The sequence below is a fragment of the Haemorhous mexicanus genome, chromosome 3 (genome assembly GCF_027477595.1).
Source record: "Haemorhous mexicanus isolate bHaeMex1 chromosome 3, bHaeMex1.pri, whole genome shotgun sequence".
Taxonomy (NCBI): domain Eukaryota; kingdom Metazoa; phylum Chordata; class Aves; order Passeriformes; family Fringillidae; genus Haemorhous; species Haemorhous mexicanus.
In genome coordinates this window covers 98,106,535-98,120,473 of record NC_082343.1, presented here as the reverse complement: position 1 = coordinate 98,120,473, position 13,939 = coordinate 98,106,535, and the positions used below count along the sequence as shown (strand labels likewise).

The window sequence follows — 13,939 nt, the reverse complement described above, 5'->3', positions numbered from 1 at the left end:
GAATGTATTTTTTAAAGTCTGCTGAGGAAACTTAATGACTAGCAGGTGCTTAATTATCCTTTAATAATTCATAAGAATGTATTTTTCCTCTTTCTTATGTTGTTGCACCTCATGAATATCAAATAAACTACTATGGTTACACCACTGTGAACTTGGAATGAGATTAGAATTGAGCCCAGAGTGACAGCAGTTACTAGCGAAAAAATCAACTGGAAGAGTAAACAATTCCAGGCTGCACCAGCAGAAACATTATTGAATTTTAAAAATCACTCAGTAAATTGTCTTTTGCTTTTTCAAGTCATGAATACATACATTGGAAAATTCAGGGTTTTAATTTGCTTCTGTTTTCTCTCTTCATTTTGACATTTCTGCTATACAAAAGTAAACAGAGCAACTTTTCTCAAGGCTGCAAAACCCAACAGAACTTCAACTGTATTGTATAGAAGTTAGATAAGGCCTGTAAAGAATATCCCAAATGTTGTCATTCAATTCCATTTGGATTTGATCAAGAAAAGCTGAATTAGTTCATTCAATAAAGGGTAATAACATTTTCACGATTCATGCTGTAAGTTATTTAATGAAGTTACAAGTAGATGTCTCTTCTTCGAATGCTGTTGCTAAGCCTCTGATGGCTGTGATCTTAATTACACTGTTACCACACTGCTACCATCTCTACTCTTCAAAAGACTTAGAGTACAACCTAAAATGGCTGAGATTCTCTCATGCTGTAGCTAACTACTCTCAACTCTGATTAAATTCTTTGGGAGGCAAGAAAATACAGCACATCTCGTAATTTTTGTCTGATGCTGCAACACAAGTTCTAATGACTAGTAGCAATGGCTGTTTAAATGAAGACTACATGAAAAATGAAACATTATACCTCATGTGGACTACATGCTGATCCCACATTCACTTGAAGAACTATTAACTGTACAAGAAGAGATTCTACTAAAATTATAGGGGTAATAATAGAGAACAGAAGGAGCCTGTGCCTCAGGCATGAAAAAATTTAGTAACACAGAAATTTTTCTTTTTAGGAATGACTTCAGAATATTTGTTATAAAGAGTAACTTTAAATTTTTGCATTATCAACAGTATTTTTTGAGACTTAAACCAAATGTTTATATTTAAACAAAACCAAAACGGTAAATGAAAGTTTAGCTTGCACAGTCTGTGTATTAAAGAAGCCATGTGGTGACCAAGAAAAAAAAATATAATGGGTTTTATTGATTTTTATGCATGTAAAATTAATCCTTAGCTGGAAGAGTGAAATCTCCAAGATAAAAAAGTTAATTCCTCCAACTTAAAAAGTCTACCATGGGAATGTATTAAAAATATGTTTTAATTATGATTAAATCTTAAAACATTTCATATTTTAAAAATATTGGTTAAACCCTTGAATCATCTCATATCCTGTAGATGCTGCAAAGTGAGAAAAGCTTTTATATTGATTGTAAACAAATGGGAAATAGGGATATCACAGTATTTTTGGTGGGAATTATGTTTTCATATCTTGCATAAGCATATATTTACTATTACATCATTATTTACAGCTTCCTAATTAAAAAAAATAAAGCCGTGTGAATTTAAATTCACACAAAAATATCACTGTATGAACATGAGTGAAAAGAACCTACCAGGAGACATCATAGATTGTTCTTGGAATTGTTTCAAAGCATCCTTCAATCTCTCAATGTCCTGTAGCAATACAAGGGATTTCAGCCGATGCAGATGAGTCACATCTGAGGAAGAGATGGTGCGAAGTTCAAGACATTGTAAGAGCTCTTGGGCAGCTGCTGAATTTACAGCAGCATCTCCGCATTGTGATTTCTCTGCAAAAACAGTTAGAAAACTATGTTAAAAATATTCAGTGAACTCAGAGAATTTTCCTAATTACAATTTTTTTTCCTAAGACAGCATCTTCCTTTTTAGTACAAATTACAAATTACAACCAAATATCAGGTACTAAAGAGTAGCTTGTTAAACATTTTTTGGTAAATATTAAAACAATGGTAAAGAAAAAACCTAAAAAATCAGTTAGTACAAAGGACAATAGGATTCATAATGATAGGAATGCAAGAAGAATCAAATTTTCAAAGATAGCAGAGAAAGAAGGTGTGAAGAAGAAACTGTACTGGGGCCAGAGCACTGTGTTTTTGCTTCCTACACACTATATATTATGAACTGCACAGACATTTGGAGAAGGGAACAAGTCTGTGGAACTACTGCAAAGCACTTCTGGAGGCAAACAACTACTTTGGTATTGCACCTTTATGCTTTTATTTAAGAAGCAACTATTGCACGCAAGCCCGCAGAGAAGGACACACATTGTTGTAATGGGTTGACCTTGGCTGGATGCCAGCGGCCCATCAAGATGTTCTATCACTCGCCTTCCAAGTGGGCCAGGGGAGACAAAATGAGATGAAAAACAGCTCAGGTTGAGATAAGGCAGTTTGTTAAAAAACCCCAAAACCACAAAAAACCCAACCAAAACTACCAGGTATTTGCATACACATAATTAAAGAGGATGAAAGGTTCAGCCACTTCCTGGGAAGCACGTCTACAGCCCATGTAGTAGCTGCTCTGGAAGGCAAACATTGTAAAAGAACAAATGCTCCCCCTCATCCTCCCTCCCTTAGCTTTTATATCTGAGCTGGCACCATCTGGTATGGAATATCCCTTTGGCTAATTTGGGTCAGCTGGCCTGGCTGCGTCCCCTCCCAGGATCTTGCCTATTCCCAGCCCCTTGATGGAAGAGAATGTTGGAGAGACAGCACTGATAAGATGCCAGCACTGCCCAGCAGTAGCCAAAACTCTCTTGTGTTATCAACACCTTTCCAAAGCACTGGGAGGGCTGCTGTGCACAATAAGCCACACCCAATACAACTGTACTAATCATAAATTAGTACAGTACTAATTATAAATTCACTCTTTCATTCCAGCAATATGTTGTTTTTTTACCAGCAAGACACTTGAGAAGCACAGAATTTTCCCCATTCAGATTTTTAACATATGTACTAGAAGTATAATCCAATGTGACCATTTAAAAATGCAGGTAAAAGCAAAGGCTTCCAATTTTATCTAAGAAATAGGGAGTGTTAAAGTCATTCAACTAGAAAAGGCAAACAGCATAATGTCAGATCCATATATAAACTGGGATTCGCCTAACAAGAAAGTTAGTCACACTCTGATTTATAGATGTCATATCTCATCTGCAGATGAAATTCCTTTCAACTAAGAATTCCCCTCTTTGGATTCCAAGGTACTCACTGGCTCTACACTCCAATCTGCTGGTTTGAAACTAGAGCCAGTCAGTCTGTCAAAAACTACCAAAACCTGAACTTGACTTGCAGGAAAGCTGGAAGTACAACAACACTCTATCTTAAAAATTCACATGCAACACAGCTATGGACAATTCATCAGGTTTCTGGTTTGGGTCATGTATTAACAGTGAACTTGAAAAATTTGCAATATTGCTTGGTTACTGTGGAGTTCCACTACAGCAAAGGCAAGTAGCTTAGCTTGCATTTACTTAGCCATATGGTGAAGTAGTAAAATTCTTAATTTTGGTGATGGAAATACCTTAGCCAGAAAGTAGGAGAGATTTCAAATGCTAGGCTTAGTATGAAGACCTGATGCAGCAGGAAAATTTAACATTAAGCAAGGGAAATTCTGTGTATAAATCATGAAAAAGTTAACATGAAATCCCTGATGTCATCTTAAAAAGGTTTTTACAGTAATTTTGTAACCAAAAGATGTATTTTATCGTACTAGAAGCTGACAGCTCTGCTTCAAGATGGACTTATACAGGTAGGTAAGCTATTTAAGATTCTCCATTCAGCTCCACCGTGACCAATGAACATTGGATAGGCCATTAGGGATAAATCCATGCAATTCTTTTAAAAGTACTAGGGAATGTGCATTGAGCATCAGTTCCCACTCAACTTGTTCACAAGCATTCTATGCCAATATACTTTCCTACTGCCAATAGTATCTTCCCTGTTCCTGTACATGCTGTCTGTCTAGATTTCCTTATAGAATTCAAATAAATCTCCTGAGATACAGAGCATTCAGAAAATTAGACTGGTTCAGAGATACTAAGCATGAAAGTAGTTTAGGATAGCAATTGCCCTTGTTTGAAGTTCTCAGAAAGCAAGTAATCCTTCTGGATGTTTGTCTGCAGAGGGGAAAATGAATTTTAACTACTTGTCCTAAGTGCATTTGAATGTTTAAGAGAAGAGCAAGGAACATAATGTATATTTTTAAAGACAGAGGTCTACAGGTTTTTTCTATTAATATGAATTCTTGCATATTCATGTAGAGACCAGAAAGTGGGACAAATACTAGGCACTCACATGCCTTGCTCCTTCTCATATGGCTCTCTTCAAGAGAGACATTCTTTAGCAGATTTGTCCCATTTTACAGCAGTAATAAATGCATATCCTTTTTCCACTATGTGATAATACTCATAAAAAGAAAGGAGAAAGAGTGGTACATACTGTCAGTAAAATAAATTTGTTGTGTTGCCTGCAGGAAGTCCAGAATGCTATCTGCCTTTTCACCTAAGTCTTTTAAGCCTGCTGCTTCTTCTTTGTTGCTTCTGTCAGGCTGATATGTAAAATCCACACTGGTAGTTTTTGTTACTAAGCCAGCTGCTCTCTTTTTTTCTTTCTGGCGCTTCTTTTTCATTTTCCTCTTTTTGTTTTTGCTTATTTTGGGACCGTCTGTTTGCTGCAGCTGTAAATTATCTTGAACAACAGTCTCTTGCATTCCCAAATCTGTTTGTTCTCCACGGAAATTACTAGAGATTTGTGAACTGCTCTTTTGTTTCTTCCTTCGAATGCGCTTTCTCTTGGTTTGCCCTTGATATTCCTCTTCTGCGGATTCAAAAGAGACATGAGAGCTGTAAATAAGAAGATCTGTAATAAGCATTTTAGAACTGCATACAATGAAATATGACACCCTTCAAATTCTGGGATACCTGAGTGGCTCTAACCTTACTTTTATGCTTACAATGTCTTTTAGTACTACAATGTCAAAGTCAACTCTTCTGAATGCATTAAAAAGACATGCTTTTTCCCCTTCTGCTTTCAATAAAGACAGTATTCTCCTTCACGCTACATACTTTACATCCCATTTACTTTCTTAAGGCAGATAATTGGGTTTTATACAGAGTGAGGCCAAAAGAAAGCCCAGAGCAAAAAACCAGTATGGGCAAACTGGGTGACATGACATGAGAGAGCTTCCCAAAGATTCCCACACCGCCAGCTGGCAGACTTGATCAAGAACACAAGAAGAATGTACATCATTTGCAATGAAACATGATAGTGTTTATATTGATGATATCCATTCATGACAGTGCTGTGCTTTAAAAACACCAGGCATATGTTTCTGACTCATGTCTTTTATCCTCCTTAAACATTCTCATCCTTTGGGATATCTTACTGCGAACTCAGTTTTGGACATCAACTTCATAGGAAAAGAATGCAAGGCAACAGTGACCTTGGGAAGTAATCTCTAATCTCTTTAACAGCCTGCCTTGGTTCTGTTGTTCCCTTGCTACATTATCATTTCCTTATTACCTAATTCTTCAAAAGCCTCAGATGCCACAGGAAATAAGTCCCTCTTGCTCTTCAAGACAGCTTTTGTGCTTCTTTACTCAGATCTTAATCCTATATACAAAGCCCAAGTTTTAAAGTAATCTCTGACTCTGAACTGATTGCTCCTCCCACAAACTCACTTCTGACAATTAGCCCCTCTAGCACTAGCCAAGTAAGATTTGGCCAGAAGCAAAAAACTATCTTGCCTCTTGAGTGAATGGCTGCTGAAGTCCATATTCATGTCTGTAATAACTGCTGTCTAACTAACTGGAATTCCCTCACTCATGATCTAACAAAATCCCCACACATTTAAACATCATGGATTGCAGAATGCAGTTTTTTTTTATGTATTGAGTTTGCATGCCAAGATTTTGGTGACAGGGGCTACAGTGGTGACTTCAGTGAAGAGTTGCTAGAAACTTTCCGTATGTCCAGAAGAGCCAATGTTAGGCAGCTCCAAGAGGGACCTGCTGCTGGTCAAGGTTGACTCAACAGTGATGGCAGTAATTCCTCTGGGGTAACATAGTTATATATCTCTATCTCTATCTCTCTCTCTATCTATCTATCTATCTATCTATCTATCTATCTATCTATCTATCTATCTATCTATCTATCTATGTAACATACAGTTAAGAAGGGGAAAAAAGTTATTGTGCAGATTCAATTGCAACTAGAGAAGAGCAGAGTGAGAATATGAGTCAAACAACTCTGCAGACACCAAGGTCAGTGGAGAAGGATGCTCCAGATGCCAGAGCAGATTCCCCTGCAGTCCATGATGAAGACCATGGTGAAGCAGCTGTGCCCCTGCAGCTCATGGAGGTTCATGGTGGAGCAGAAATCCTCTTGTTGAGGACCCTCCACTTGAGCAAGTGCAAACCTGAGGGAGGTTGTAACCTCGCTGGAAGCCCGCGCTGCAGCAGGCTCCTGGCAGGATCTGCAGTCCTGTGGTGATAGGAGGCCACACTGGAGCAGGTTTGCTGGCAGGACTTGTGACCCCACAGAGGACCCAAACTGTGCCTGAAGGACTGCATGCTGTGGGAAAGGACTAATGCTGGAGCAGTTCATGAAGAGCGGCAGTCTGTGGGAAGGACTGATGCTGCAGGAGTGTCTCCCATGGGATGGACCCCATGCCAGAGAAGGGGAAGGACCCTGAGGAGATGAAGAGCCTGAAACCCTCATTCCCCATCTCCCTGTGGTGCTGGTGGGGAGGAGGTGGTGAACTGGGAATAAAGTTAAGCCTGGGAAGATTGGGGGGAGAACAGAAAGGTGCTTTTAAGATTTGATTTTACTTTTTCCTATCCTTCTCTAACTTTTATTGGTAATAAATTCAATTAGTTTGCCCAGGCTGAGTCTGTTTTGCCCATCAGAGTAATCACTGAGTGATCTCTCCCTGCCCTTATCTTGTGAGCCTTTAGTAATATTTTCTATCTCCTGTCCAGCTGAGGAAGACAGTAATAGAATGGCTTTGGTGGGTGCTTGGCATTCAGTCAAGGTGAAAACACCACATTCTAATTTTTGCTCTAGAAAGTTAAGACATTAATCCTTCCCTCAACCCCTACCTGCATGCTTCTAAATTCCTTACAGTGCCCTGAAACTAGTACTCTTATTTATCTGGGTTTACACCATTCTCTTAGGGTCAAAGCAACTTTGGCTAATGTTGGTGTGATACAGGAGAGACATCTGAAGCCTAATGCTTGTTTCAGAATGACATGCATTATCTCCTGAACTGTCTCAGACATTCTCAGCATGTTTGGTTTTCTCATCACTCCTCCCTCTAACCAGTCTTTGTCGCTATTTTCTCCATGGTTGGAGGCCCTCTCTTTAATTTCTGTTTCTTTTTCTGTCTTGAACTCTGTCATCTCTGAGCCACTTTCTCTTTAAATATCACTACAGAGTTTCAGTTCTTTGCCTGTCAGATGACTCACTGCAAAGCAGTTTCCCATACTTTCAATGAAGAAGGCTGCATAAAAATAAATTTGCTGTATTGTAATTGAACACCACAGCACATTAAAGACACGCCAAACATCACCCTGGACCCACAGTGTGGAATGTTTTGCACCCATGGTATTTGAGCTAAATATCTTTATATGTGATTTGGGCATATGGGATGTGGGAAAAATAACGTCTGTGTCATCCTGAAGGCATAAAATATCAGAACTAAGGCAGATACCAATGGTGAAAGATGCTATAAACAAAATATCATGTTTCATCTTAAGATCTCATTTGGATTTTCATGGAAGTATTTGTGTTAAAATAGGTGAATTTCACTGCAAATATATACATTGTTTTGCAAAATTTCTCAGCCCTCTGTTGACCTGAAAGCACTGTTTGCTAATAACACTACTTTAATTTATGCTCTCAGCAAAGTGGCCTAATTCGTTCTCTAAGCATCTGTGACCCGCAAATTGCAGTGAAACCACAGCATGGTGTGCAGCCAAGCACCCTTCTTTAGTGTGAGACCACTTGAAAAAACACAAGGCAGAAGCCAGGATGGGGCTTAAGATAGCCAATGTTTTGAGTCAAATCCAAAAGTTTCCTTATTCTTAGTAGCTCAGGACAGCAGAAGGTCAGAAGAGACCACGGTGAAGCTGTAAAAAGGCAGAATGAATATAGTCTTCTTATGTGTAGGTATTAAGATAAATGCCTGGCTGAAAGGAAGCCAGAACTATGCTGACTTTCCTCCAACACAGGACACAAACACAAGACTCTACTAGTTCTCTTGAGGACCTAGAGTGGCAGTCCTTTAGCAGTTTTGGTTATTCTTTATTCTGTATTCTAGTATCTGTATAGTATCTACTGTTCCATGTGTGGGAGTTACCAGTGATTCAACATCAGGAACAAATACAATTAGATGCTTATGAATGCAAAGCAATGCACACAAAAGGGATTAATTTGAGCAGCTCGCTGGTAGGGGTAAAGTGAGCTGTTATCAGCTCAGGAAAAACAAAAGCCATACCTGTGCATCAGCATGGAAAGCTCAATGAAAACATTTGCTCAGTTGGTATCAGTGATCACAACAGCTAATACCTTGTTTGCATACATAAGAAAAGAGATGGAAAATAACAGGAAAAATATTCCAAAGCTATTATATAAACCTATTGTACTGTTCAAGCTTGTAATGCTGTGTTTCTTAGAATAATTCCAGAAAAGTAAAATTTGGCAGGCAAAAGGAGGACTCTCACAGAAGTTAGCAGAGAAAGAAACTCCAAAGATTTGTATGATTTGACTTGAAAGAGTAAAAAAATAGACTTAATTTCTGCCTCCTCATGTGAAAACAAAGTGACATCTGAGCTGTTTCACTAGCTAATAGAAGAAAGGAAAACCTTTTTTTTTTTCACTAATGGTACAGTTAGCTATAGATTTCCCATGCACATGGCATGCAGAGGAGCCAGGAGAATTGCTTGTTCATATAACCAGCAAGGCTACCTGATTACAAGAGCCATGCTAAAATATAAATGAAAGTTATACAAGAAACATAGACCATAAAGTTTATGTCACAGCCCACACAATGACCTTAACAAATGACATATTCAGTGGGATTCGACTCCCACAGCTTTAGCTGCCTGAAAATACTCAGTGCATACTTAGACCTATGCTCTCTCTGATAACACAAAAGACACTTTCTTCTTCAGAAAGCAGCTTATCTCATCCATAGCTCACACCAGCAGGGATGGAAATGCAATCTGAAGGACATAATCTCTCTCCTCCTTCCATTAACCACAAAGGAAATCGAGATGATGAGCTCTGACTAGATGCCTGCAACACCTGAGAAGAATCAGTCTCTTTTACAGGAAATATTGGTACACAGGAAGGTGTTTCTTAACATGAGTCTGCTCATCAGATAATTTTTACTAATTAACAAAATCCACTGTTTTATAAAACACCCCAAACAAGACCCAACTTTTGAACTTTTCTCTACATTTCAAGCCAGTAGGGAGGCCTGATAAAATTCCAATAGATACAAATTTGGTTCTAATAATTTTTCCCACTGACAGAAAAGATTTTTTATGTCAAGCTAAGCAATTCTAAAAAAATGCAGGGAATATACACTATGCAAGCAGTCTCAGTATGTTGAGTAAGTACTTAAGCAACAATGATAGGAATAGCATTTGAACCACAGTAACTCTAGCCACAACCATAGCTACAGCTTGTTCTAATTCCACAAGAGCTGATGATTCTTCTGTTCCATACTGGTCTGTAACCTCTCTTCCTCCTAAGACCTATCTCTGCTCCAGAAGTTGCTTAATTGATCACATAATCCAATTATCCAAGAGCAATTGACTCTAACCTGTTTAGTCTGTACTTGGTGCCCCTTCAGACTGAGCAAAGTGTCTTCCACATGGAATGCCAATATACATTTTCCAGTCACAGTCATAATTTCATAGGCATTTCTGTCAGCCTTAGTAAGAACCCCTTCCTCAAGAACTCTTCAGAGTTCTTTTTTTTTTTTTTTTTGGCATAGATTTCTTTTTGGATGCATTTTACCATGCAGGTGCACAGTCACACCGCCCTGACTGACAGTATGATATGGAAGTAGGGATGAGCAGCCTCAGAATGTAAGCTAGCACTAAAAGAAAAAGTAATTTTGTAACAGCCTATCTTATCTTGTCTGAAAGATTTAAATGTTTTCTCCATTCAAACTCACGTTTCTATAATAGAACAGAGGTAGAAATAAATAAAAAGGAGACTTTAAATGAAATAAGAGGACTCTGTTTATACATACAGCTTACTGAACTGTGATAATGAAAATTCAGCACAGCCAGTTTCTATCTTCAAAGAAAAACAGAAAAAAATGAAAAATATAAAAAATATTGACAGGAAGACACCCAATAAGCTAACTTTTATTGAGTTCTATTATATTAGGAAGTTACTTTGTATTCATCAACAGAGCAGCATAATGAGATTAAATACAAAGCTTAACACAGGCTAAGAGCAACAGCTGACATGCTCCTGTCCAGACTAACCATCAGCATAAACACTGTTGAACTGCTGGCAATTCCATGATGGAAAATATAAGCTTCCTCGAGTTTATCTTTACTATTTTAGTTCCTTCAGACAATGACAGATGGAAACATTGTGAGACAGCATCCTATAAGACAGTGAAAAACGGGAGGCTGATTATTTAGCTGTCTGCAAGTCTAAGGGATATGAAGTTCCCAGTATGCAAAATGAAGTTTCCCTATGAGAATAAGCTGGGATTTTTGAATGCTATGGATATTTTAAAATTGGGTCCCTGAATATTGTAAGAACAAACTTTTAGAACAGGGACAAAAAAAAAAAAAAAAAAAAAAGAGAGAAAAAATATGTAAAGCATACTGAGGAAAACACAGTGAAAGAATATCCACTCAGCTTTAGGAATCCATATAATGTGCTCATCATTACTCAAGTATGGCAGCTGGCTCTCCTGCCCAAGTCCCACAGTTGGCTGCCTAGATGTTGCTCATGGTAATTCTGTAATTCTTTTGGGTTTTGATTTTTTGGCTTTGGGTTGGTTTCTTTTTTCGGATGAATCAGGACATGCCCTTCTGATTTTTCAGCCAGTTTAAGCTCTTTTCTTCAACTTGATACTGGATGAATCTTCCATGGTGTACCATGCAGTCAAAGCAGAGGAGTTTAATTTTGGTTTAGGATCTTGTAAGGCAAAAACCAAATGTTATTTTTAGTGCCAATTAAGATATCTGTAGCTGCAATTCGACCAAGAGTGAAAAGCTGTGGCTGGTGAATGCAATAAAATGGAATGGTTCATTAGAATAAAAGCAATACTAGAAAGATCTCAGGGACACAAAATGATGTTACTATTTTTTTACTCTTTTTTGGGGAAACAGCTTGAAATAATTTGAAATCAGAGAAAGAAAACCCATTTAAAAATTTTAGAACTTCTATTAATGTGCAACACTTGTAATGTTCTAGAAAACTGCAAAAGACTGGAAGCTGTTTAGGATAGGGACTGTCTTTTATTTTTTCATTTATACTAAGTTTGTGCGCTGACAAATCAAGAATTCACATAAAACTGGCAAATGTTGCATAAGTGCTGCCTACCACAAAGGAGTATTACCTCCTGGATTTTAAGCAAATCCAATTAATGCTAATGACAATAATCAGTTAAAGGCAGATACCACTTTCTGCATAAGTCTTCAATCACAAATGTTAACCTGACTGTATATACAGATGAATTTCTCTAACTCATAAGTTAAGTCAAATTCCTGCCATAGGACAAACCGTACTTGGTCACATCAAACAACTACCTACCTGTACCAAACAGTAGCCATTCAATGCATTCAAGAAAACATGAACTCTGGACTTACAAAGAGGTACAATAATGGCTGTTCTTTTGCACCTTTTACCCTAATAATTGCCATAATTTTGCTTTTTGATTGCTGCTGAGAGCTAAAAGTTTGTTTTCATGGTTATTCATTGTATTGTAAAATCTTACTCCTGCTTGGTAACAGTCAGTTCTGAGCTCACCATTTTGCAGGTGAACTTTAACTGGTTATTTTTTCCAAAGTACATCACTTGAAAACTGTCTAAGGTGTGTTTCTTCTGTCATTTTTGACAACTCAGTCTGGGATTACACTGCATCCAACTCTAGCCTTTGGTGCAGTTGATATCCATGTAGCCATCAGGAAACCTTCTGATATCACTTCATTCTCCTTACCTGACCATCTATTGAACACAAGCCTCCAGTTGTGACTTCTGTTTTGAGAACTGCTGCATTCTCTTCATCTACTTATCTATTCTGGGGCTTCACCTTTCATATTATGTCTATGTGCCACCTTTGGAGAGGGGCTTTATCAAAAGCTTGGTGGAAACTCAAGGAAACCACATCAGCCGTAGCATGATCCTTATCCAAGTATTTCCTACGTCTTCAAAGATTCCAAAATGTTCGTATATCTCCTCTTTGCAAACCTTCTGTTGATCTGTCCCATTCAGATCACAGGTTATCAAGCATCCACAAATATTATTTTGCATCATAAATTGTGCTGAATTGCCTAAAACAACAGGATAACAGGCTTGCAGTTCCCTGGATGATTTAAGAACTGTTTAAAAAAACTGGCTTCATACTATCTAACCTCAAAGTCTCTGACCACAAGGCAATTTGAAAAGCATGTAGCTATGCATCATTGTCAGTAATATGGGAAATTTTTTTCCTTAAATTCTTTTGGAAAGCTTAGGTGAATAAAATCTGGTTCTTGTGATTTTATTTTATAAATTTATTTTGTTGCATGACAATTAAATAACTTCAATTTCACATAGCATTTCAGAAATGCCAGGAAGAAGTGCTGCATCATGGGATTCTCCATAGTATTTTTCCACAGCTAACACCAATGCAAAGGATTTGTTTAACTTCTCTGAAACAGGCCTCTCTAAAAATTCATTTTACACCAAGATCATTGGCTCAAAAAGAGTGGCAGACACATTGCTCCTGGTGCCTCAAAAGTAAGGCCTATTCAATTTTAATTCTATATAACATTTGCTCAAACACTCCTTCGCCTGTCTCACCACATTCTTACATTTAAATATGTTTAATACATCATCTGGGTGTGAATTCCGTTTTTAAAAAGACACCTACTACTTTCTAACAACTTCCTTTACTCTGTTGTCTGGCTCTGCTGTCTTTTGCTTTTTCTCAAGCCTGTCATGACAGGTGGTGGGCGCTGGCCTTGAATATCACATATGGTGTCCTTAAGTAGCTTCCATACCACCTGGTACAACTTCCTTCTCTTAGCTGACCTTTTTAAGGTTCTTTTTAGTAAGTATCTTTATTTTTGTGTGGTGTTCCTTCTTGAATTGTTGTGGATTGCTTGTTTGTTTCCTGTTGTTTTTCCAGCATACTGAACCCAACGGTTGCTGTTGTGATGTGCCTCTTGTGAACCAAATTCTACACAGGATAAAGTCAAGGGTGTCATTTCCCCTCACAGCTCCATTAACCAATGTCTTGGTTATTTTACTGACTTTGTCTAAAATCTGAAACTTTTCACAACATTCTGATGAGACACTAAGGGAGAAACTGAAGATCCCATTATTGTGCTCTCTGCAGCTTCTCTGATCTTTCAGCAGTGAGCATTCCCAATCCCAGCTGGATAAATGATGAAACAGAGTCTAAGCTTGCTTTGCTTTTTGGTATGTATGCTCAGTCCACACACACACTGATCTAAGGCATCCAGGAGATATATGAAACTATTTTAATGCAGAAATTAATTTTAGCAGTAATGTTTTGGGCCTTCTGTCACTTTATACAGGAAGCTACACTTGATGAAGCCCCCAATATTTCTTAGATAGAAGTATTTCTGATACAAACTCTGTACCATTCAATGACAGAAATTTTAAACAAAAGCAAA

The 13,939-nt window shown here is 37.9% G+C and overlaps 1 protein-coding gene across 3 annotated transcripts in view; it reads right to left on the bottom strand.

The window, feature by feature from the left end:
• The window catches only part of ERICH1 (glutamate rich 1), a 92,077-nt gene that overhangs the window by 29,247 nt on the left and 48,891 nt on the right, over positions 1-13,939 (bottom strand). For all 3 annotated transcript variants that reach the window (XR_009485939.1, XR_009485940.1, XM_059842803.1), the window contains exons 4-5: positions 4,500-4,877; positions 1,638-1,832 (exon numbers count right to left, since the gene is read on the bottom strand). Coding sequence is in view for 1 of the 3 variants with exons in the window: in XM_059842803.1 (XP_059698786.1) it covers positions 1,638-1,832; positions 4,500-4,877 (573 nt within the window). In the remaining 2 variants the exon portion in view is untranslated. The remainder of the gene's footprint in view (positions 1-1,637; positions 1,833-4,499; positions 4,878-13,939) is intronic.